This window comes from Pochonia chlamydosporia (genome assembly GCF_001653235.2).
Source record: "Pochonia chlamydosporia 170 chromosome Unknown PCv3seq00017, whole genome shotgun sequence".
Classification (NCBI taxonomy): Eukaryota; Fungi; Ascomycota; class Sordariomycetes; order Hypocreales; family Clavicipitaceae; genus Pochonia; species Pochonia chlamydosporia.
In genome coordinates, this window is record NW_019154052.1 from 14,320 (window position 1) to 36,279 (window position 21,960).

Here is a 21,960-nt window from a genome sequence, read left to right on the forward strand (position 1 = left end):
CTGGTTGATAAAATATGCAAGAGCCGGATTTGATTTCATTTCGTTGGTCAGAGTCAAATAGCGATGCAACATGGCGCTGGAGCAATGAGACCACAAGAGTCAAGGTTGTTTCTGCTGACTAACAACATTTCCATAATTATTCGTGTACTTTCACCACTGACGAGTCCCTCGAATTACGGCGCATCTAATACGTCTGTTATATTTAGATGACTCCCAGAGCGGTAATAAGTGGAGCTGGTTCCAATAAGCGAGGTTGTTTTGTTTGTGTAGGAATACGTCTTATGAGCCATATTCATCTTGGCCTTTCGTCCAACGTCAGGAGTCCTCCGGAAAATAAAATTCTGCTAAATAATTTCCATTATTCTCTTCTCTTAACTTATAATTTTTTTCCTTTTTTTTTCTTTTTTTTTTTCTTTTGACTCGGCTAGAAAACTTTGTTTGAAACTCAACCGCGTTTCGACTTGTCGCGAGCAACAACATCATTATGTTTCCAGATTGGCCAGAATCAGTGGCCGACTTGGTGCCTCTGCCACAGTGTGAGGGACCCAAATTGAAGCCATTCGATTTCCATGGCTCGCAAAAAATTGACTTTTTGGAGTTCTTGGGAGAAGGCCTTCACTCTTTTGTTTTCAAAGTAAACATTCTGGGCCGCGTCTATGCGTTGAAACTTGTAAGCTCTTTCATTGTCGAGTACGGTGGGCTTCCAAACAGACAGCCAGACAGACAGGCAGGGAGACGAGCGCTAACTTTTCTCCGAATTTGATCGAATAGTTTAGATTCGGCTACTACTATGATTGGGTATGCATGAATCAGGATTTCGACGACAACAATGTCGCCGGACTGTCCGCCCTGTACAACTACGCAGAGCCCTTCAGCTGCGAGTGCCGGGGCTTTGCTCGACTCCAGGAAACGGGCCATGAAGACCTGGCAGTTGATTGCTTTGGTTATCTACTTCTCGACGAGAAACACGAGAGAATTATGAGAGACAAGTTCCAAAACGAAGTGAACTTGGAGTTCGACGGTGATGGCGACGGGCCTCCACACTCCGAGGTACGCTCGCAATACCCAGGGAAGAGCGGCAGGCCGCCACCCATCCGGGGCATCGTAAAGGAGTTTGGCCAGCCTGCAGACACTATAAACAATAAAGATGTGCGGAGACTCCTTGGACAGGTCATCCAGCTGCAGCAACTCGGTATCATCAACATCGACATGGCAGACCGGCAGCTGATCAACGGCAAAATTTGCGATTTCAGCACGGCAATTACAGTCCCGCACTTCATAACGTCTCCGGAGCTAAACCCATATCTCACGGCTGCGGCCAAATCGGCCATGGAGTACGAAACCTTTTTGTATAGTATCAACGACTATTGGGCGTTTGATAACATGGTGGACTTTTGGAGTGAGGATCACCCAAACCAGAAGGCGAAACTTTCCGTGTTTGCATTTCCCGGTGGAATACGAGCGAAGAACAGATACAGCTTGAGAAACACAGCATCTCGAGACCGCGTTTACTCATTAGTTAACCCGATGGAGTGTAATTGGAGGGCATTCGCTGGTAGTGACGAGACAGGCGGAGGCGAAACGTCGATTCGGTCACAGAAAAGACAAAAGACAAAAGCTCAAAGTCGGGCCAGGTCTGGCGGGGCCATTTCGAAAAGAAAATATGTCCAGCTTGATGCCAAGCCTCAGCGGTGGTATTACAACTGTAGCAAAGAAAGGGCAGCCAAGATCAAGCATCAATCATCCTTCAGCAACACTCTCGCGTGGGACTTTCAGCACGGCGTTATATGTCCACAGCGCAGAACATGATGAAGAGCACTTAAGGTGCCCATGCGATGCGTCTTCCGGTCTACTCTCTCACACTTTGGTGTACTTGGTTCGTGCTCTCCATGCCATTCCCAAGCGCTAGATGGCCGCTATATTTTGCAACATGCAACTATTTCTGCATTCCCGTGAGTAGTATACGTGTATGCGCAGAATATAGCTTGCAAGCACTCCGTCCCGGAGCGCGAAGCTGCAGGGACCAAGATATGAGCCGACAAGCAGGTTTGGAGCTGTCCAATAATCTATGATTAAGTGAATAGACAGGATTCATTTGGCCATCAAAGAACTGCCAGGACCGAACGCTAGGGCCTGGGCCTATGCAAGCCTTGGATGATTGAAGAATGTTCTCGAGCCGATTGACACGCTACGCATTCTTCATGCCATAGACCAAGAAGACCATTCCTTTCAACATAGATTGCACAATAAAGCCGCTCAAAAGATACTTGCCGATGCGTTGGGCAGACACACACACGAAAATGGGGTTGTGGTTGGCACACAACATGGCCACCGGGGTTACACGAAGAAACCAGGCCAATACAAAACGTCCGCAACCCAATGATGATTAAAATTGGAAGCGGGGTAACGAGCTTCCCATTATTCATCAGGTACCAGACATATTCCGCCAGAGTTGAAACCAAAAGGGGGGAAACGCAAATGCCTCGACCTTCAGAGCGACCTCCCGAAGTTTTAAACCCTCCCTGGATGAAGTCAAGCCGTGAACATGGCAGGGTATTATACTACTATCACGCTACGAGACGTTCTCTGTCAAAAGAAACCAGCTTTGGCCCTGGTAAAGAAGTCCGCAAGAAACTCGTATCGTGAATCTTGGCCAGAGCTGAGCGACATCAGGCTCTGGAACGAGTTTGACTTGCACCATCTGAATCAAAGCTACGGCCACGTCCTTAGCACCCCCTTTACGGGAAATCTACAGACTCCCCAGCTCGCGGAACTAGAGAATTTGAGGATCACATCAGATCAAGATGTTCGTGATCTAATCCGCTGGCACGATGGTATGATGCGGGAGACTCTTGACCTTGGTAGGAGAGAACTTGGACTCTTTCCCGACTGCGGTCTCAGATTCCAACATACAGCTTCTGATGGCTCTTCTGTTGCGAGGTTATTGATTGCCAACTCGCCGAGGGTGGATCACGTCATTGAACTCGACAGTCCTACTCGGCCTGCTTTGGTTGTTGGTATCGCAAGAGCAAGTTTCAAGTGGAAATGTGCCAGGCTCCTGTCTGACCTCCAGTCCGCCACGCCACTCAACGGTAGGGTGGACTCTACATTGCCATTGCGACAGCTGGCCAACATATGTAAGATAGCCAGGACTCGTTATGGGTATATTCAAACGGACGAGGATCTGGTTGCATGCTGCTTCAGCTACGGTGAGGTGGGTGAAGGGCAGACAGAGACAACACAAAGGCCACTGAGGGCAGCTGTCATGCCCATCCCCTGGACCAGGCACGGTGTCGACAAGCTCACAACGCAACTCGCTCTGTGGTGGTGGCTGTCCATGCTGGCCATGGCGACTGACAATGTTGCCGACCGTGACATTACGACCGAGAACAACATGGCCAACATCGGTGGGTCTCAGGCTATTTATGCTAGTCACAGCAATCCTCTGCCGAGCAATCCTGTCGAGCATTTGTATCCCGTGGTGCCGCCGACTGATGTAGGATTCCATTTAGCTGTTGACGATTCGTTCCTTGGTATCGACCAGGAAACCGCGGGCGCCCCGGTAGAATGGACAAGCCCTTCAGAGTTTCTCAACCTCAGTCCTGCGAGTGGTGTTGACGTTGATGCTGGTAATGGCTTTGCCGATGATCTCCTTGCTCGAGGCAGCGGTTCACTCAAGTAGTATAGCTCCTTTGTTTTGCTTCATTTTAAACTTACAAGTCGTTTACGTTGAGTATCACTCCTTTGATCATGGTACCTGAAAGAGGCAATGTCTGCCGTCATTCCTAACCGGGGGCATCCGTATCTAAGTGCTCTGATGAGTTGAAGCCGAGAACTCCAATATGCCTCATCAAGATGTAGAGTTGAAGCTTACAACTTGACCAATCATGTTTCTCGCCGGCAACTTCACCGATCACGGGTGAAAGATGCCAGGGGGCCAAGTATTTCTGAAATAATTCCCAGCCGGGGAAAGACTGTGGGGTTGCCCCAGCTTCTAATCACATTTTGCGGTTTCGTTTGGCTCCCGTGTAAGCACCGTAGATCTCTACATCACGCCGCCATTGTAGAACCAACTTTCCATAAAACCGGGGCAGTTACAAACTCGATAGAAAGACAGTCACGGCAATCGTACCCGTGATGAGACCTGTTACAAGCTCCCGACATTGAGTGCCGGATGTCAACTGGTGGGCATGGCATCTCGCGGGGTTCAAAATACAGCGCATTGACAACTTTTTATTGGTCTACTAGTCGCCAGTTGCCCATCTTAGACTAACTTTCCAAGGACGTCACTTGTGTGATGTTTGCCGACCGTCGGCAACAACCTCCACCTCCTCGTTCGGCGGTGGGTTGTAAGTGACAAGAGGGCATGCAATGCTTCTGTTTAACATATAAATTGGACAAGAGTCCGCGGTTCAAAATCTCTCAACTTCGTACTCTGTTGTTACTCAATCACTCGTCTCGAGAACCACAAAAAAAGAGAAAAGAAAAGAAGCGACAAACCCCATCATGGCAATTGACACCATAACCAAGGCTCGCGCCATTGTCAACTCCAAGTTGGACGAGCTAAGCCCAGGTTTGCACCAGGTGAACAAAACGCTTCATGCAAACCCGGAGCTAGCATACAAGGAATTTATTGCCCACGGCACAATCACCGCATACCTAGAGAAGCTTGGTTTCAAGGTGAAGAAGAATGCCTGGGGATTAGCAACAAGCTTTGATGCCTCTATCGGCTCTGGAGACAAGCAAGTTATTTTCTGTGCAGAATACGATGCACTTCCGGGAATTGGCCACGCCTGCGGCCACAACCTCATTGCAACTTCATCCATCGGAGCGTTCCTAGGCGCAGCGGCAGCCATGTCATCTCTTGACATTGGCGGTCGTATTAGACTTCTCGGAACCCCAGCAGAAGAAGCCGGCGGAGGCAAACAGGATCTCATCGATGCGGGTGCCTTCAATCCGCCAGAGAGCGTCCTCGCTGCCATCATGGCTCACCCCATGCCGAAGAGCCACGTGTCCAGCGATGACTATTCTGGCTTGGCTGGAATGAAACTCATTGCCTGCCAAGGCGCACACGTCGAGTTCAAGGGCCGCACGGCACACGCAGCTGGAGAGCCGTGGAACGGTGTCAATGCCCTGGATGGCGCTGTCGCCGCGTACAACAACGTGTCTCTTATGAGGCAGCAGATGCACACTGAGGACAGAGTACACGGCATTTTCGAGGTAGGCGGTACGGTACCGAATGTGATTCCCGATTACACACGCATGAACTGGGCAATCAGGAGCCCAACGGCAACGGGATGCGACAAGCTCATGGAGCGGGTGACCAGGTGCTGGGAGGCCGGCGCCTCTGCTGCAGCTTGCGAAATGACAATCACAAAGTTTGTTCTTCCTTTACTTCTCAGCTGCTTTTCGGTCGTCTTGACAATACCCAGAATGCTGACAATGTTATAGGGAGCACAATTACTTGAACCTCAGAGCTAATGATAGCCTCTGCCAAACGTATGTCGACGAAATGGCCTCATTCGGGGAAAAGGTTCTTTTAAAAATGGACAAAGCGTTTAATGCGTCAACTGACATGGGAAACGTGTCACACTATGTTCCCAGCTTTCACGGTGGCATCGGAATTCCCGCGGAGCCTGGAGTTGCCATGCATAATCCGCGATTCGCCGATGCCGCTGGCACTGATGAAGCACATGCAGCCGCTATCCAAGCAGCAAAGGGAATGGCTATGCTTGGATTAAGGGTGCTCTTAGACAGTGAGGTTGCTGGCAAAGCGCGCGTAGATTTCGACAAGACGGATGAATAGGGTGGACGGGGACGGATTGTCTAATTCAGCTTGCCTGGTATATGGACGCGGTCAGGCAAATGCGGACTTTAAAGACGGACTGTGGCATTCCGAGCTCCGTCTACATGATTGCTGAGAAGGGGTCTGATGCCATCAAACGCGACCATGCAGACCTATATCATTTAAATGTTGACGAAAAATATCTTGTCTCAAGTTTCTGATGTGGAGGAAGGGGTGTTTTGTAGGGTATCACTTAGAAGAGAAGAGAACAAGTCCAGTTTGCTGTACTTGTCTGCTTTAGGTTCTGTACGGTGGCGAGCGTGAGGCTCTGGATGATGCATTTACATATTTGTTGGTAGTTTAAAAGTCCTCGTGTATATTTCTCTCCCGAGTAAACCCGAGTGCTGTGGGAATTTTGTTCGAGATGAAGTATACAGATTGTAACCCTTGCTCTTAGGTTACTCACAAAACCCCATGTTGAGTCGGTGGTCCTCTGGGAAAGCTGATCAAATAAAACAACTTAAAGTTCTGTAATCAAGCCAAAAGAATGATGGGGTCTTAGCGGGACGTTATTGCAGAGGCAATATCGGTCCATAGACCGAGATACTGGTGTCTTAGCATCTTCCTGCCAATGGATAAATGCTGCATACAAAGTTACATAAAATAATCAACGTTACGCCAATGCCGCCTTGGCTGTACCTCTTTGACTCCGGTACCATGACGTCGTCCTCTTAGAAGCCGTGAAATTGTCTCACGATAATTGACTCACCCACTGCCAGGCATCATCACTCGCCAAGTCCAGCAATCAAGCCAGATTCAATTCACCAGGTCCTCATAGGGGACCTTTTCACGGCTGCATAGGCACATAAACTTTAAATGTGACTGATTGGTGGGAGGAGCAGCAAAGTTCGGGCATGCCGAAGGCTCCGCAAGAGTCAGGCCAGAACCACCAAGATAGAAAACCTGCGTCATCAGGGTACATTTCCGTACGGCACACACAGGAGGAGACCGCCTATCCCGCCTGGGCAAGACTGATTGGACTCGATTCGTTCTGGTGAGTTGCGGGCATCAGCCTGTCCATCATGCGAAGCTACCTCATCCTCTCCAGTCGCCAACATGATCGAAATGGCGCGCGCCGCATCACCAGTCTACCGAGCGCCCATTCCAGCCAGAGGTACAGCCAACGAACCGAATGGGAGAATGGCAAAAAACTTGACAACGCCATCAAGCAGCCGTGTCGTGAGCATACTACGTTCCAGGGTGGTCTATTTCCAGTGGCTCGCCGCCTCGGTGCGAAGTTACGTGCCAAGGCGTGCCTCCATGTAAACGGGACCGTTGATTTCGGGATACGCTATTGGATGTCTGGAGAGGTTTATGGCGTCCTGGAAGCAAACAAATGGCGCGGGAGTTCGGCTCAGAAGCCCCCGACCCGGCAGGCTACCGATTCTGTGACCCATCTTCAGCCCTACTCTCCCGTATTGTACGGAGCAATGTGAAGAGCGATGAGTCTGTGAAATACCTGGACGAGGATAGTCGGCCCGGTGCCATTTGATACCTGGCCATGACTCCATCGTCGGTTCATGATTGCCGACAAACCAGGATCAAGGCCCATAATGCCGAGAAAGCCGCGCGTTGAAAGGGGTTCCATTTACTCCGTACGCTTTTCTGGGTTTCTGAAAGCGCAACGGTTCTCGGCAGGGCACGTCCACTGATTCTGATGTCCTAAAAAAAAACTGGCTTGTTGAGTGCTTCGGATTGGGCGTTGAAGAGGCTTGCCAGCTCACGGTGGCTCCGGAATCCTGGTGGTGAAACTACGCAATCCACGCGCCTCCAGATTCCCCAACTAAGCGAGCTTGGTAGAGCTCTCGACTTGGTGTGCAACAGGATTGTTGCGTCTATTTTTACGCCTCTCGAATCTTTTGCGCTTTATTACGTTGGCGGCTTGCTGACACGACCAGAGGCCAAATGGTTTTTGGTTTCCAATAAAATCACGGCAAGAGAACAACTGTCTTGTTCTGGCCACTTTTAAAGTGGGAGACACGAAGCTGGCAATTTCTTCCCCTCGTCTATTTCTTCTCGGCTTATTTCCGTTCCTCTGACTTGCTTGGTCGACTTGGTGAGGAACGCAGAGCCTTGGACCGTCGGTTCTCTTTGAACTCTGATTTTCAACTCGGCATCGAATCGGATCTTCAACTCTGTTCCAATTAACCTTCACCAACCATGTTGCCAATGCATCAAACCTTGTCTGCGGGCGGCGCAGCACCGGGGGCCAAGGACCGGCCCTCAACCCCAGATTTACCAGACACAAAGGAGGCTGTGCCAGAGGCACCATCACCGCAACAGGAAACGTGGAAGCCAGAACAAACTGCGGATGAGACTGGCGAAAGTAGTCATGAGCACAAAGTTTCCGTTTCGCTGTGCCATCAACAACAGCTGCCCTCTCGACAACAACCGGTTAAATTTGTCAGGGAAAAGGACGGACAATGGGCGCTCTCAAGAGACGGGATGCTCATCAACAATCTGTCGTGGGTGGTTGGATTCATGGAACTCGCCAACGCGGGTGACTTTGCCGCCAACGTATGGAACGACATTCCCGTACCGGTGTATGCGATTGTCTTCATGGCGATTGGGGCCACAGTGGCGGGTGTCTTGTCGATTTTCGCGTTTCGAGATGCCAGGCGCGCACGTTACAATGTCCGATACTTGAGAACGCAGAGAAAGCAGCTATTCGAGGAGAAGAAGCAGTTGGAGGAGAGGTCCGAATCGACGCTAGAGACAGAGGTCATCTTGGCCATCAACTTCCGCGAACTTGGCACCGAGCTAGTCACGCGATGCATCATGGACTTTCTGATGGGTTTTGGTGCCGTCCTGATTTGCATCGGCACCTACATGGCCATTGGCGGTGCTAACCCGTCAGTCTTTCTCGCGTCCAACCTGCTGTCTGGATATATCGGCAACACGCCGATTGCTCTCTTTGGCCTCTTCAACTCTTCCTGGGCCGGCTACATCTTTTGCAAGGCCCAAGGTCATGTCACCGCGTCGAGGAGACTCCTTGGCCCCGGTACGGCCACGGCCCTTGTCAAAAGACGAGCTCGCAAAGTTCAGGTCTTTTCTGTCATTAACGGCACGGCTACACTCCTCGGCGGCGTAGGTTCCATGATCACAGCGACCCGATGGTGGGGATACGTCATCCTCATCCCCGTTATCATCTCCTCGTTTTTCTGCAATGTGTGGTGGCGAAAGATGATGGGATATACACGATCAGAAGGCCATCCAGCCATCATCCGAGACGAACTAATAGTCGCCCTTGAATTCGCTGCTGCCGCTGAAGTCAGGAGCGCCAAAGACCCTGAGGCTCCTCCGCAGTGGTGCTCCGAGTTGCCCAGCTCGCTGGCAGACATGCTTGAGTTCTTGTCTCGCCATTCACTCCTTCACCAATACTGCGTCAAGATCATGGCAAACTCGGATATTTGCCAAGCACTTGGGGGGAATGCAGCTGACGTGACCGAGCTGTCTATCAGTCCCAACGACATCTTGGCTCTTCCGGCCAACCTCCAACCAACTCTCCTTGAGACAGCTCATAAGGTTACCCGCGACGTGAGCCCCGACCACTTCAAGAATAGAGAGAGATATCTTGCAGAACTCCTCGGTACATACTGCACCTTGGCACCTCGCCATCACGACAGTCACGAAGACACCGAAAGCGCTGGGCGCATGGATGACGGGGTAGTGGAGAAGATCTAGAATCTGCTTCCTCTTCAAAACGGTACGACTGGATCGTGACGGTTCGTTTCTTGCTCATAATGTTGTAGCTGGGATACTACCGTCAAAATATAGCATATAAATGTGGGATAAATTATAACGTTTGCGTCTAAACAGCGATACATAGCATTTTAATCGGAAACTATAGCAATCTGGCATCTTCATCACATCCCTTTCGGGGTATCTTTTCATCCCATGCGTACCAACGGAGCACGTAGCTCCCACGACATTAAAAAGCTGCTCTAATCACAGCACAACACCATCATGGTCCTGGTTCCAATCTTTGCAAGAGTGGCGTTATGGTGTGGATGATCTTGGCCCACTCGTTCCTGGGCGTATGTGCCTCGCTGCATGTTGATCCCTCATCTTGTCGTCCTGCAAGTTGGGGTGCATTGCATGTCAATTCTGTCATCTTCCATGACATCGTCAACGCAGCGTGCCACGCGTGGTGAGTCTTCGAACGTATCCGTTCCACCATCTCCTCAGGTAGAATCCGACACAAAAAGTCACACCTGGGAAAACATCACCAGTGCAAGCCACCATGTCTGGGCTTCCCACACAAGATGGTCATCCAAAACTCCCAACTGGGGCTAGCTCCTCATTCAGCTCGTTTTAATCTTAACCAGCCAAGACATGCTTCTGGTTCAACACGATTCGATGCGAACCTATTAGGGATCCAAGGGTGGCGCCCTCTCGGATCTCCAGAGCCGCTAACTCAATCATAATAAGTCCATTTGAGGCTTGTAGGGCCAGAATTGGGTCAAGTGTTTGAAGGCTGAAGGGATTTGTTTTCAGCCCTCGTGAGCCCCAACCCAAGGTTCAATCGTAGAAGTTACATCCTCAATTTGCGTTCAAAACGCCGAATCGCAGTTTCTTGAAGTCGGAATACTCGATCGTCGATACCGCCCAGAAACATCATGCTGCTCAGCATCGCAGCGCTGGCGTTCGCGCTGTCTCCTGGCGCGCTGGCCGCGAGATTCGAGCTGGGCCCTACACCGGTTGTCCAGCAACGATATGCAGCAATTTTCCCTCGACAGACAGACCTTGGAGGGCTTGATTCGGGGTGCTTGTCCGTTCTCACCTTGTTGACTGATATCCCGACGGCGCCTCCCGATCTCTCGAGCTACATACAGCAGGCTGCTGCAACCATGGTCAATCCGTGCAGTGTCTCGTACCCAAACAGCCTCACCAAAGAACTGAGCAGCTATCAGTCAGAGGTGCAGTCGTGGTTTAGTGCCAAGAAGAACATCCTGTCGCAGTGCCCGGAGCTTTTGAGTTACCAATCTCAATTCTCCGACATTTGTAAAACCACCGCGGGAGGCAGTCCGTCTCAAACGAGCGGCTCTAGCAGCGCTACGACTACAAGTTCTGGATCGAGTGGTGGCTCTGGAGGCTCTGGAGGCTCTGGCTCTGGAAACTCGGGGTCTGATAATAGTGGCAGTGGAGGTAATACCGGTTCATCGGGAGGGAGTAGTCTCTCTGGCGGAGCCATTGCTGGAATTGCTATTGGTGGTGTTGCTGGTCTCGCAGCAATTGCTGGTATCATTGCATTTTTCGTCTGGAGAGCCAGAAGAAAGTCCAAAGCGGTTTCAGGCAATACGTCCCAGCCAGACATGGCGCAGCAACAACAACAACAGATGCCGCCTCCTGGGATGGTCCAACAGCCTGGGCAGCCGTACGACAAGAACATGTACCCCTACCCGCCACAGGGACAATACATCTACGAGATGCCGCAGCCTGGAACGCAACCGCCTAGTGAATTGATGGGCAATGTACAAGCACCGCCTGCGGAATTGGGCTATAGTTCAGGGCCGGTGTATGAGATGCCAGGCGGGCATCCGCCAAAGTAGGTTCACGAAGGATATGCAATACGGGATCGAACAGTAGGAAACATTTTGTCAACGATGTGATATATGAAACCAGTGTATATAATAGCCCGGGCGCATACAAGGTTGGCTATGATGACATGGACGAGTCGCCTCCAAATACGTCGCGAAGCTGGGACAAGCGACCGGGGAGGCGGCCGGAGTTTGAACGACTTTGATTGTAAATTATGTTAAACAAAATGAGCAGTAATGCATAGTTATGAATCCAAGCCGTTATGTGTGCCACTTTGAGACGATCATTGCTAGTGTTCAAAGAACAACTGCATTTCAAGGTATTACGACATAAAAGCAATGTCTAATCTGTCTATGCCAACTCCGTATAATTAAACAATCCGCTGGGTATCTGAAACCTTTGTGTCCTAAAATGGCTCAACGTCTAGCAAAATATCACCTCCTACTCCCGCACAACACTCCAACGGCATCTTCACTCTGGAGGCGGCCCGTAGCTCGCCATCAACTCCGCCATAGCCTCGGCTCCATTGTCGCCAAATAGTATCTTTGAATTCGACCACGTCTCTTCCGCTGAGCTTCGTGATCTAGCAAACATTTCCTTTTCGTACTCGGCAATGAATGGCCTGGTGGCTTGTTGGAAGTTGCCCGATTGTTGATCCTCCGCCCATGCACTCACAATGGCCTTAGAGAGTTCGAGAGCATCTCGCATAGCGAGATTGACACCTTCTCCAGCCCATGGCATCATCAAATGTGCAGCGTCTCCAATTAGTGCAATGCCTGGGGACGTTTTCCACGTGTATCCGATGGGAAGCATGTACAGAGGTCTCATGTTGAGTAACCGAGGATCCTTGGGCGTTTGTTCGTTGGTAAGCGACGCATTGATCAATTCTTGAAGCTCAGGGCTCCATGTTTGGAAAAATTTTGGGTCGTCAAGAAGCATCTTTTGCACAATCTCAGGGTTCGTGTTATCCTTGTACGGAGAAAAGACGTCGTCGTCGGAACATGCGACACTGAGGTGGACGCAGATGGAGCCTCCCACTCCGCGATGAGTGACTAGACCATTTTTACCGCCGAGAATAAAGCTTGTGCCGGCGCCGACAAGATTTGCCAGTTTCGGATATCGTTCAGTCGCATTGGGAATATGCAGAGTTGTGTAGTATATGCCACCGTGTTGAGGCTCAACGTCAGTCACAATGGCGCGAACCTTGGACCAGGCGCCATCTGCCCCCACCACCAAGTCGTGTGTAAAGGTGCCGTTGATACCAAAGTCCAAGGTGATTTGGTTGTTCGGGTTTCTGGTTACATTGAGCAGTTTGTGATTCCACTTGATGGCGTTGGGGTTGTTGGCAGATAGCAGAAGTAAGGTGAGAGCATTGCGAGCTACCTCAGGTCGATTATGGCCTGGGTCAGAATCTGTGTAGGTAACATTGCCTTGGTGATCCATGATAATCATATCCTCGCTACAATCGGCAGCAAGGGGCAAGAATTGATCCCATAGACCGCATGCTCGAATGGCAGCAAGGCCGGAATCATCATGGAGATCCAGCATGCCAGAGGGGATTGATGCAAAATTGTCGTCAGGTTTGTCGCGGAGCTCGTAGATGGTGATGGGAATGTCTTGATTTTGAAGAAGAGCGCCGAGGGTGAGGCCAGCAGGGCCGGCGCCAACAATAGCTATACTTGGTTTTGAGGCCATTCTGATTGTAATGAGGGACGTGATTCAAGTTGGGAGGGTCAATGTGCCTGAATGTAGATTTTTGGGTGGTTGTCGTATAAGGACTGGTGAAGTGATAGGCGAGTATAGTTGGGGAATTGAAGTTAGAATTGATGATTGAAGTCTTCGGTCGTCTAAATGCTTGACTTATATATACACGCTTCATGTTACATCGGACATTTACAATCGGCATCTTGCTTGGCAATCCGGTGCCGCCGATGAGATGCATTCGGCAGGTTGATGGAGCTTCGGTCCCGAGACAACTTGTGTGGCCCCACTTTTTCCGTCGATGACATTGCAAAGATTGAGCCGCAAGTTGACCACCCTACACTCGATATAGTAGCTTTGAAGATGTGATAACATGTCAAAGTCCGCAGCTAAGTATGTAAGGCGCAGGAATTAAGTTTGGGGTAGTCTTAAACATTCTTATTCTGCATTTGTTATTGTGCATTGCACAAGAGGAGCGCAGTATGCGCACCTGTGTCCCTCAGTTTGACTAGGCTGTTCACATTCAAAGCAAAAATTGTCGAGAACCGGTACAGGCTTCACAACTTCAAACTGAGGAAAGAAATGTGTCAGTTCCCTTGTTGCTATGGATTTCCACATAAACGAACAAAGGAATTACATATTCAAAATGACTGACAAAAAGCATCCGTCTACATGGCAAAAAGAAAAGTGGCTCTCCCGCCGGGAATTGAACCCGGGTCTCAAGCGTGACAAGCTTGCATACTGACCACTATACTACGGAAGATGAACGGCTTTTAACCGTCGTAGTGACTCGTGATGGAAACGGTTGGCTTATTATCAATTAGATAGGTTACAATTCTGATCTCCCACACAATATTCCCTTCCCCACCCAATGTTCGTCACTCCATCTCCAACACCAGACCTGGCTCAGCAATAAACACATCCCCATCAAATCTCGCCTTTGCCCTCTCCAACGAAACCTTCCGATCATTCGTTGGCCAGAAATGCGTCAGTAGTAATCTCTGTGCGCCCGCTACAGCAGCCCACATTCCCGCATCTTCACTTTGAAGCAGCTTCCTGTCCTCGTTTGCCTTCTTTTCTTCTCCTGGCCGGTCCGTCGAGTCCATAATGAACAGTGACACGTCTTTTCCTAGCATTTCAAGTGTGGGTGACGGGCCCGTGTCGCCAGTATAGGCCAACAGAGGCTTCAAATTACCATCGCCTTGGACACTCAGCCTTATGCCAATGTTTTCCACATGATGTGGTAACAAGAACCCGTCAAGCCTAAAGGCACCATTTCCTATCGTAAACTCTTTGCCGTCCTGCAGTTTGTGGATTGTAAAAACATCCTCTAGATCGACATCTGACTCCAGGAAGCGCATCTTGTCAACCACACCAGCCGTACAATAGATTGAGATCTTGGCCGAGTCGTCGGTTCGGGGACCATAGTACAGCAGTCGAAACAGACCATGCAAGTCGATCCAGTGATCTGGATGATCGTGGGTGATTATGATGGCATTCACTTTTCCGTCGGGAACTCGGTCCAAGAGGCCCTTGAGAGTACCATATCCCAAGTCAAGAACTATTTGGATTGAATCCCATGTGAGTAGTAAGCTGGAGCAGGGCTGATCGGCTGTGGGATAAGCGGCTTGACATCCCAATACCTCTAGTTGCCGCACCATTCTGCTAACAACCGTCGACTGATGTTGTATCCAAGATCTGTTGATAAAAGCTACAGTGGCGATAAGAATGCATGTAAGTTTGAAGTGTACTGAGTCTCTTCTATGTCTGTCTACTCAGCTGACGCCTTTTACAAGACAACCCCCGCTAAATCCACCCACACCACATTCGTTCAACTTCAAGCATGCTCGCTTTCAACATGAACATCAACTAGAGCCAGATACTTTACAGCTTAGACTGCTTGTCCTCTCTCTTCTGTAAATCTCTCAATTGTCGGCGCAAAATCTTTCCAGACGGGCTTCGTGGCACTTCATCAACAAAAATAACACCGCCTCGCAACTGCTTGTACGGTGAAACCTGATTCTTGACATAGTGCTTCAAGTCTTCTTCCGAAACCTTGCCCTTTGCAGGCGGTGCAATAACCACGTATGCTCTCGGTAGTTCGTTTCCATCTTTGGATATTCCAATTACTGCGGCATCCATGACGGCAGGGTGCGCGATGAGAACACCCTCCAACTCAGCAGGGGCGACTTGTAAACCCTTGTATTTGATGAGTTCCTAGCTACAGTTAGCACGGTTGAATAAACATGGCAGCTGATTCTGGCTATATGTATGACTGACCTTCTTTCTGTCAACAATGTACAGCTGACCCTTTTCCACGCGCAAGATGTCGCCCGTTTTGAACCAGCCGTCCATGCTGAATGACGCCTTGTTTGCTTCCGGATTGTTGTGGTAGCCTTTGGTGATCATTGGGCCCTTTAACCATGCTTCCCCAGCCTCTCCAGGCTTGACGTCTTTTTCGTCATCGTCTACCAATCTGTTCTAATCATTAGCTGCTCGTCTCCCAATTTTAGAATAGACAACGCTTCACGTACCTCAGTGTAATGTTGGGGAGCAGGTATCCCAAAGCACTGTTGATCGGCGACCTATCTGGCGGCAAATTCGTCACTGTACCGGTACTTTCGCTCAATCCCCAAATCTGCGAGATGTACGCATCAGTCGGTAGTTTCTTCCCTGCAGCCTCTTGTGTTTCGCCATTCAGCGGTGCCGCGCCACTAATAGCAAACCGGAGGTGCTTCAGCTGGTCCTTCACGGCTGGATGCTTCGCGATGGCCATGTAAATTGGGGGCACGCTGAAGAAGAAGGTAATCTTGAGCTCTTTGCAGTACTTGATGAAGTCATCGAAATTGAACTTGGGCATCCAGTATACGCAACTGCCTTCGTAGAATGGGTTGACGAAATATCCTTGCACACCGGCGATGTGCGCAGTCGGGAGATGGCCTAGAGTCCGGGGTTCGAATGGCCGGCCTTCTTTGTCCCATTTCTCGAATACCGGCCGATTTTGGTGCGACGGAAGTACAGATTCAGCAATCATATTTGTGTGAGAAACGCGCACGCCTTTGTAGAATTTGTTAGTGTGTCGAAGTTTTGGGTACCGAGCGGTGTGGTATGTTCGTACCTTTCGGCAAGCCTGTCGTGCCTGAAGAATACAGGATACAAATTGTCCGATTCTCCAGCTCAGTCTGATCTGTTATCCTCGGCCATTCGAGGCTCTGTCTAAAGTCACACTTGACTGAGCCATCGACGCTGTAGAGCTCGACTCGCGGGTAGGACTTCAGAATGAGAACGTTCCGTGACGGAAGACCAGCAGCTTTGGCCGCCGCTTCGCCTAGTGATTGAAGATCTTCGCTGCAAACTAGCACCTTACCTGGCCCATCCTTGATTTGTCTGGCCAAATCAGGTGGAGTACTCGCCGGCGATGCTGCTGAGTAGATGCCTTCAGCACCGACTACACTCCAGAACAAGCATGGCAATGCGCTCTGGCCGGTAGAGACGGTAACAACAACATCTTTATCTGGCCCAGAGCTCCCTATGCCGTAGTTGTGACGCAGGAAATGAGCGAACTGCTTGGTAATGTCGCGGGCTTGCGCTTTTGTAATGACGTAGTTTGGATCATGGGCTTCACCGTGGACAGGTGTGTTTTCTTGCGCCCGGCAAGCTGGGTTCTCTGGAAGATATTAGCTGGTGGTGGCTGAGCGAATCATGAAGGGCACCGCTTGGGTTGTACGACAGCAAATTTTTGAGATGGGGACACAGGGACACACTTACCGAATAGAAATGTCAAAAGGTCTACATTCGGCACTGGGGCAACGTTTTCGCGGTTATAAATCATGATGTCGGCGCTGGAAGAGGGACGATGAGGGAAGGCAAGTTGAGCTACGCAATGAAGATTGACTTGAAGCATAGGAGCTGCTGGGGTTTATTTTATTAGGTCTGTATATTTTGTCAATCTGGAGAAGTGGCCATCATTGGTTACAATCCGAGCTATTGGTACTCGGACAAGCTACCATAGCTTTCGCCAAATTGGACAACAACGCAACTGATGCCTCGGCTTGGGGTCATGCCAGACCGTTACCCCGCAAAGTGGCGCCGGAACGGACTGAACTGGGGTTGCGGAAGATAGCATTGGAGCTGGTCAAGTGGATTTGACGTGGAGATTGAAGATCGGGGGATACATTTGTCCAAAAAGTCCGAACATGTCTGGTTGTTCGATAGTAGGATGTATGTAAGAGGAACGCAGGGTTCCATCCTGTGCCTGAAACTGACGTGAGTTTATTTCAAGAATCAGCCAATAAGCAATCTTGACTTAAGGCAGGAACACCCGGGCTGTCTCTCTGAACTCTCGGCAGCGAATCAGTCAGTCAATTCTTCCGTGGCGTCGAAGCCTGCTAAGCCATGGGTGGTATTCGATCAAGCACAACTCGCAATCCATCGATGTGTAAATTTACAACCTGGAAGTCACCAGTTGCATGGGCTATGTAGTCACCCAGCTGGAGCTGAGTCTCCAATTAACTTCTCAGCAGCATTCAAGCACATTGAGTTTATATGCTCAAGCAACACATCGGCTTAACTCACAAAATACGCATCACCGGCAAAGCGTTTGCAAGCAATCCTGCGACCGAGGCACAGCGTATTTGCATTTCTTATCGTTGGAAGCTGAGTGAAGCGACTGCGTTCGTGCCCCCCTGGCTTCCTGGCGTCAACCGATGATTTGCAAGGCCGGAAAGAAACAATGCACGGGCTGACGGTCCACTAACTGTACACGTGTAAGTCATGCATATTAGGAAGCTCAGGTCCTCGCCTATGAGTCGCGGCGAGATTGATATGTTACTGGTTTGTTAAGGTGTATCCTCAACTTCACGGAGCCATCTGTTGTCATTGACACCGCCCGTATTTCGCTGGTTTCGATGTGGAAAATGGAGAAGCAATTGAGAAATCGAAAACTGATGCCTCTCAAAGAGACGGACGATAGTACTTGGTCAAACTTGCGGTGCAAATCTACGAGCCCGCTGGCTGAACCGTCTCAGTAAAAGCAGCCACAGTGTACCAAGCCACCAATGAGACACTCATCTCCACTAATATGGGTTACATTCTGAAATTGCCTGGTCCTTGCTGAAGGCGCCGCACAAAATACAGCCCGAAACCAGAGCTGAATTAGCGTGAAGGATGGCTCCTTAGGGTGGTGCAAGCGTCGGCTTTGGCCGGATCGCCACGTAGCCATTGCTTTTGGTCCAACACAAACATTGATACTTAATGTGTATGGCCTAATTCTCGGTGATGCCCCACTTCTAAGAGCTTGACACAGCGCCAACCTGAACCTGTCCACGCATGTGGTATGCACGTCTGGTTGGCTGTGCAATGCAGGCTAACAGCTAGGCACATTTACTGAGCTTTGCTCACATTTCAAGCTGCATCCCGGTGAACTTCGTCCTTTAAATTGCGACTTGTTTCGAATCGTATGAAGTCCTCCCGTGTCAAAATACAGCACGCACGATGAAGCAGTGGTTCAAGCGGCGCCTCAGAAAATCAACGGCCTCGGTCACCCCAGAGAATGCTGGGACTGATAAAGCCTTGACTCCAGGTAGGCAAGCCATTATGGAAATTAGGATACTCGATGATGGCAGACGATGGCAGCTAATAACGAGTGCCGAGACAGACTCGACGGCAACAGTAGTAACTGCTGTCCAGGTACAGCAATGTCAAAGCCCTCCGGACGCACCACCGTATGCCTACACGTCCGATTTGTGGCAGGAAGCTTATCGCTCCTTGGACAATGCAGATCAGCAAAACCTTGAACAGTTCCATAAGCTGCAGCAAAACGATACTGCAAGGGGCATTGCAGAGGAAATCGAGGAGAGAATACGCCAGGTGTTCGACAAAAAGGAACGAAACCAGGGCGCGAAACAAATCATCGAACGAGCATTAGCGGTACTAAACAAATTTTTGTCCGTAGGAGATGTGGTGGCCAGTTTCGATCCTGCCCACGCTGCTTTGCCCTGGGCTGCTGTTAGGTCCATTTCTATGGTGAGTGTTTCAATAATAGGGTGACAATCTTAGCCGCCAAAAAAAAAAAAAAAAGAACTTGGTCCGATTTGGATTCTGATCAACTATTACAGCTTCTGGCGGCTCACAGTGAATTACATGGAATGGTTTTGGCTGGAATCTCTCAGGCTGCAACACTACTTGCTCAATGCGACATCCACCAACAGTTGTACATGGTTGGGGCTCATGCACTTCGTCCACCTGAGACCAGCTTAGGAAAGCTGAGGCTAGCGATGATTAAAGCGTATATAAGATCCCAGAAATTTCTTAGCTTCGCTATTGAGAGCCTACAGAAGAGGGTCAAAATCGCCGCGGTTTTTAAACTTGACGTTGTCCGAGAACATGTGAGGCGGCTATCAGAGAGCGAGCAACAAGTTCAGCAGGTTGCAAATCACTGCGAGGCGCAGTGCAACCGAACCGGGAGGGCAGGGGTTAAAAAGCTACTGGAAATGGCTGCAGAGTTTATGCAAACTACACAGCACAGCACGTAGGTAATAGAGCTTATGTTTCAGTGTACAACGCTAACCTTATGGAAAGTGAGCTCATTTTGGAGATGATTAACGACAAGGAGCAGCTTGAAGTGCTAAATTGGATCTCGGAAGTACCATACGGAAGTCATCACCTAATTGTGAAGGAAATTCGAACAGCGGAAACATGCGAGTGGCTAATGCATCATAAACCTTTCATTGAATGGGATACTGCCGACAGGTCTTCCATATTCTGGTTACACGGCTCCCGTAAGTGACGTATCAACCTTAAGAACCTGAAAGAAACTGACCTAACTCTTTGCAGCTGGAACTGGGAAAACATTCCTCACGTCCAAGGTCATTGATCGCGTACAGAACCGACTGGAAAACGAAGCCACTCAGGGAGGATTTGCTTATTTCTACTGTAATCGAAATGAGGAGTGCCGCCGCGAACCGCTTTCGGTCCTCCGTGCTCTCGTTCGTCAATTATCGACCGTTCCATCTCAGCCGAAGTATGTCCGTAAGCAGCTTCTGGATACATGTAGGGAGCTAAGGTCAAAGAGTTCCCATCTTGGTTTCGACTCGTGCCGTAGTCAACTACTACAATCTGTTAATGGATACTCTCAGACTACCATTATCCTAGATGCCCTGGATGAATGCTCCCCTGATAGGCGTTGGAAGTTGATGGATATCATACAAAGCCTGATAAGCGAGTCTGAGCGGCCTATTAAGGTGTTTATCGCAAGCCGTCCGGACCACGATATTAGAATAAGATATTCCCGACTGTCCAATGTTAAAATTTATGAAGCAAACAACCAGGGCGATATTGAGAAATATGTTAATGAGGAGATAAACAGGCCGAGAGTATGGGGTCCAATATCACCATCGTTACGTGACTATCTCGTTGACACCCTTCTCAAGGGCAGCCACGGAATGTAAGCTTACCACCAGTACTAAGCGAGGTCTCGAGAGATGCTTATATACCTGCAGGTTCCAATGGGCACATCTTCAAATTAAGCAAGTGCTCGAATTGCCAACAGAAGAGGATATCCGGGCAAGGCTCGGAAGGCTTCCATCTGGGCTCAAAGAGGCATATGATGAAATATACGGCAAGATAGCGAAATATCCACGAGGCAAAGCAATAGTGGATTCCGCTATTACGTGGATGATGAGTTCCGATTTTGTTATTACAAGCGATGTTCTGCTGGACGCAATTCGTATTAGACTTGATACTGACCAGTTGGGTACTTCGAATGCAGTATCAGAGGCACAACTACTTTCTCTATGCAATCATCTACTAGTTGTCGATTCTACATCCAACCAGTGGCTGTTCTCACACCTCTCAGTGCTGGAGTACTTCGAATCCAATCATTGGACCCTCGTACAGGCTCACTGTAGCATTGTAAAGGTATGCTTCAGGCTGCTTCTAGCAACATTTGGAGGAGAAATGAATGAAGACACAATTACGAGGTTTAACAATAGGCATAAGTCAGAGTCGCAGAACGAAGTGGGCAAGTTGCTACATGTTCAGAAATATGTGATTGAGACTTGGGTCCATCATGTCACAAGCTACGAGAGGTTAGTGAAGAGGGAAGACCAAGCGCCCGACCCAACGCTTCTACAGCTGGCGAGGAGATTTCTAGGGACTTCGGAAAATACTAGCGCTGAATACCGCAAATGGCGTCAGCATTTCTTAGAGGAGTATGGCTATCGTGTGCTCCCTTCGGATATGGCAACCCTTCTATGTCAGTACTCAATTTCTCCCCTCCCGCGAGACTGGTGGGATGAGGGGGAAAATTTTGCACAAACGTTAGCCGGCTTCGTGTATGAAGAGAAGTCTAATCACATGCCGATGTCTGAAAAACTTGCTCGGAAGAGTTTCGTGTAAATAGATGCTTATTTATACTAAGCAACAGGGTGCGCATTTGCATGCTAATAACTATAATCGGGCTTGCTACGGCGTTGCTATACTTGGACTAGTTCTTAAGATATAAGTTGCCGACTGACTTTCCACTGTTGCGTTATGCTACGACGTCGTGGGAAGCACACGCAAAGCAAAGCGTGCAAAGGGGGATATCACAGGATAAACTCCTACGCTACTTCCCAGTCGTCGGAATTGCTAGTGCAGGTATAGGTGCGGGTTTACAGTATAATGTTGTGATAATTAGATGACTGCCTACAGACGGGACAAAAATAATAACGTCGGGGACCTATTAACCGCCTAGACCCCTAAACCGCCTACCCTTTTTTATCCTTTTAACACTAAATAACCTACATTATAACTATAATTTCTTATGTAATTTTAGAGCAAATATAATTCTATTTAAATATTTAGAATTAGCATATTAAGATATATAGAAGATA

At 49.4% G+C, this 21,960-nt stretch overlaps 10 protein-coding genes and 1 non-coding gene across 11 annotated transcripts; 7 read left to right on the top strand and 4 right to left on the bottom strand.

The window, feature by feature from the left end:
* Positions 1-484: 484 nt before the first annotated feature.
* Positions 485-1,809, top strand: VFPPC_11297 (kinetochore sim4 complex subunit FTA2 domain-containing protein; the record flags this gene model as incomplete). The annotated part of the gene is made up of 2 exons (XM_022428746.1): positions 485-670; positions 772-1,809. 2 exons carry the CDS (start codon positions 485-487, stop codon positions 1,807-1,809), a joined length of 1,224 nt encoding a protein of 407 aa, XP_022283963.1.
* Positions 1,810-2,545: 736 nt separating this feature from the next.
* On the top strand, positions 2,546-3,682 carry VFPPC_11296 (hypothetical protein; the record flags this gene model as incomplete). Its single annotated transcript, XM_018289532.1, has 1 exon — positions 2,546-3,682. The coding sequence occupies one exon, from the start codon at positions 2,546-2,548 to the stop codon at positions 3,680-3,682; it is 1,137 nt and encodes a 378-aa protein (XP_018136695.1).
* An 824-nt stretch (positions 3,683-4,506) lies between these two features.
* On the top strand, positions 4,507-5,806 carry VFPPC_11295 (metal-dependent amidase/aminoacylase/carboxypeptidase; the record flags this gene model as incomplete). Its single annotated transcript, XM_018289531.1, has 2 exons — positions 4,507-5,378; positions 5,452-5,806. 2 exons carry the CDS (start codon positions 4,507-4,509, stop codon positions 5,804-5,806), a joined length of 1,227 nt encoding a protein of 408 aa, XP_018136694.1.
* A 1,095-nt stretch (positions 5,807-6,901) lies between these two features.
* Positions 6,902-7,111, top strand: VFPPC_16975 (hypothetical protein; the record flags this gene model as incomplete). Its single annotated transcript, XM_018294727.1, has 1 exon — positions 6,902-7,111. One exon carries the CDS (start codon positions 6,902-6,904, stop codon positions 7,109-7,111), a length of 210 nt encoding a protein of 69 aa, XP_018136693.1.
* An 894-nt stretch (positions 7,112-8,005) lies between these two features.
* On the top strand, positions 8,006-9,529 carry VFPPC_14901 (hypothetical protein; the record flags this gene model as incomplete). Its single annotated transcript, XM_018292669.1, has 1 exon — positions 8,006-9,529. One exon carries the CDS (start codon positions 8,006-8,008, stop codon positions 9,527-9,529), a length of 1,524 nt encoding a protein of 507 aa, XP_018136692.1.
* Positions 9,530-10,464: 935 nt separating this feature from the next.
* VFPPC_11294 (hypothetical protein) lies at positions 10,465-11,397 on the top strand (the record flags this gene model as incomplete). Its single annotated transcript, XM_018289530.1, has 1 exon — positions 10,465-11,397. One exon carries the CDS (start codon positions 10,465-10,467, stop codon positions 11,395-11,397), a length of 933 nt encoding a protein of 310 aa, XP_018136691.1.
* Positions 11,398-11,857: 460 nt separating this feature from the next.
* Positions 11,858-13,081, bottom strand: VFPPC_11293 (salicylate hydroxylase; the record flags this gene model as incomplete). The annotated part of the gene is made up of 1 exon (XM_018289529.1): positions 11,858-13,081. One exon carries the CDS (start codon positions 13,079-13,081, stop codon positions 11,858-11,860), a length of 1,224 nt encoding a protein of 407 aa, XP_018136690.1.
* Positions 13,082-13,778: 697 nt separating this feature from the next.
* On the bottom strand, positions 13,779-13,850 carry VFPPC_17350. Its single transcript has one exon. It is a non-coding gene; the product is annotated as a tRNA-Asp (tRNA).
* Positions 13,851-13,965: 115 nt separating this feature from the next.
* Positions 13,966-14,748, bottom strand: VFPPC_11292 (beta-lactamase superfamily domain-containing protein; the record flags this gene model as incomplete). Its single annotated transcript, XM_018289528.1, has 1 exon — positions 13,966-14,748. The coding sequence occupies one exon, from the start codon at positions 14,746-14,748 to the stop codon at positions 13,966-13,968; it is 783 nt and encodes a 260-aa protein (XP_018136689.1).
* A 223-nt stretch (positions 14,749-14,971) lies between these two features.
* Positions 14,972-16,919, bottom strand: VFPPC_11291 (4-coumarate-CoA ligase 2a; the record flags this gene model as incomplete). Its single annotated transcript, XM_018289527.1, has 5 exons — positions 14,972-15,304; positions 15,368-15,563; positions 15,622-16,144; positions 16,206-16,754; positions 16,856-16,919. The coding sequence occupies 5 exons, from the start codon at positions 16,917-16,919 to the stop codon at positions 14,972-14,974; spliced, it is 1,665 nt and encodes a 554-aa protein (XP_018136688.1).
* Positions 16,920-18,580: 1,661 nt separating this feature from the next.
* Positions 18,581-21,484, top strand: VFPPC_11290 (ankyrin repeat-containing protein; the record flags this gene model as incomplete). The annotated part of the gene is made up of 5 exons (XM_018289526.1): positions 18,581-19,111; positions 19,204-19,616; positions 19,667-19,866; positions 19,922-20,531; positions 20,587-21,484. 5 exons carry the CDS (start codon positions 18,581-18,583, stop codon positions 21,482-21,484), a joined length of 2,652 nt encoding a protein of 883 aa, XP_018136687.1.
* Positions 21,485-21,960: the final 476 nt, after the last annotated feature.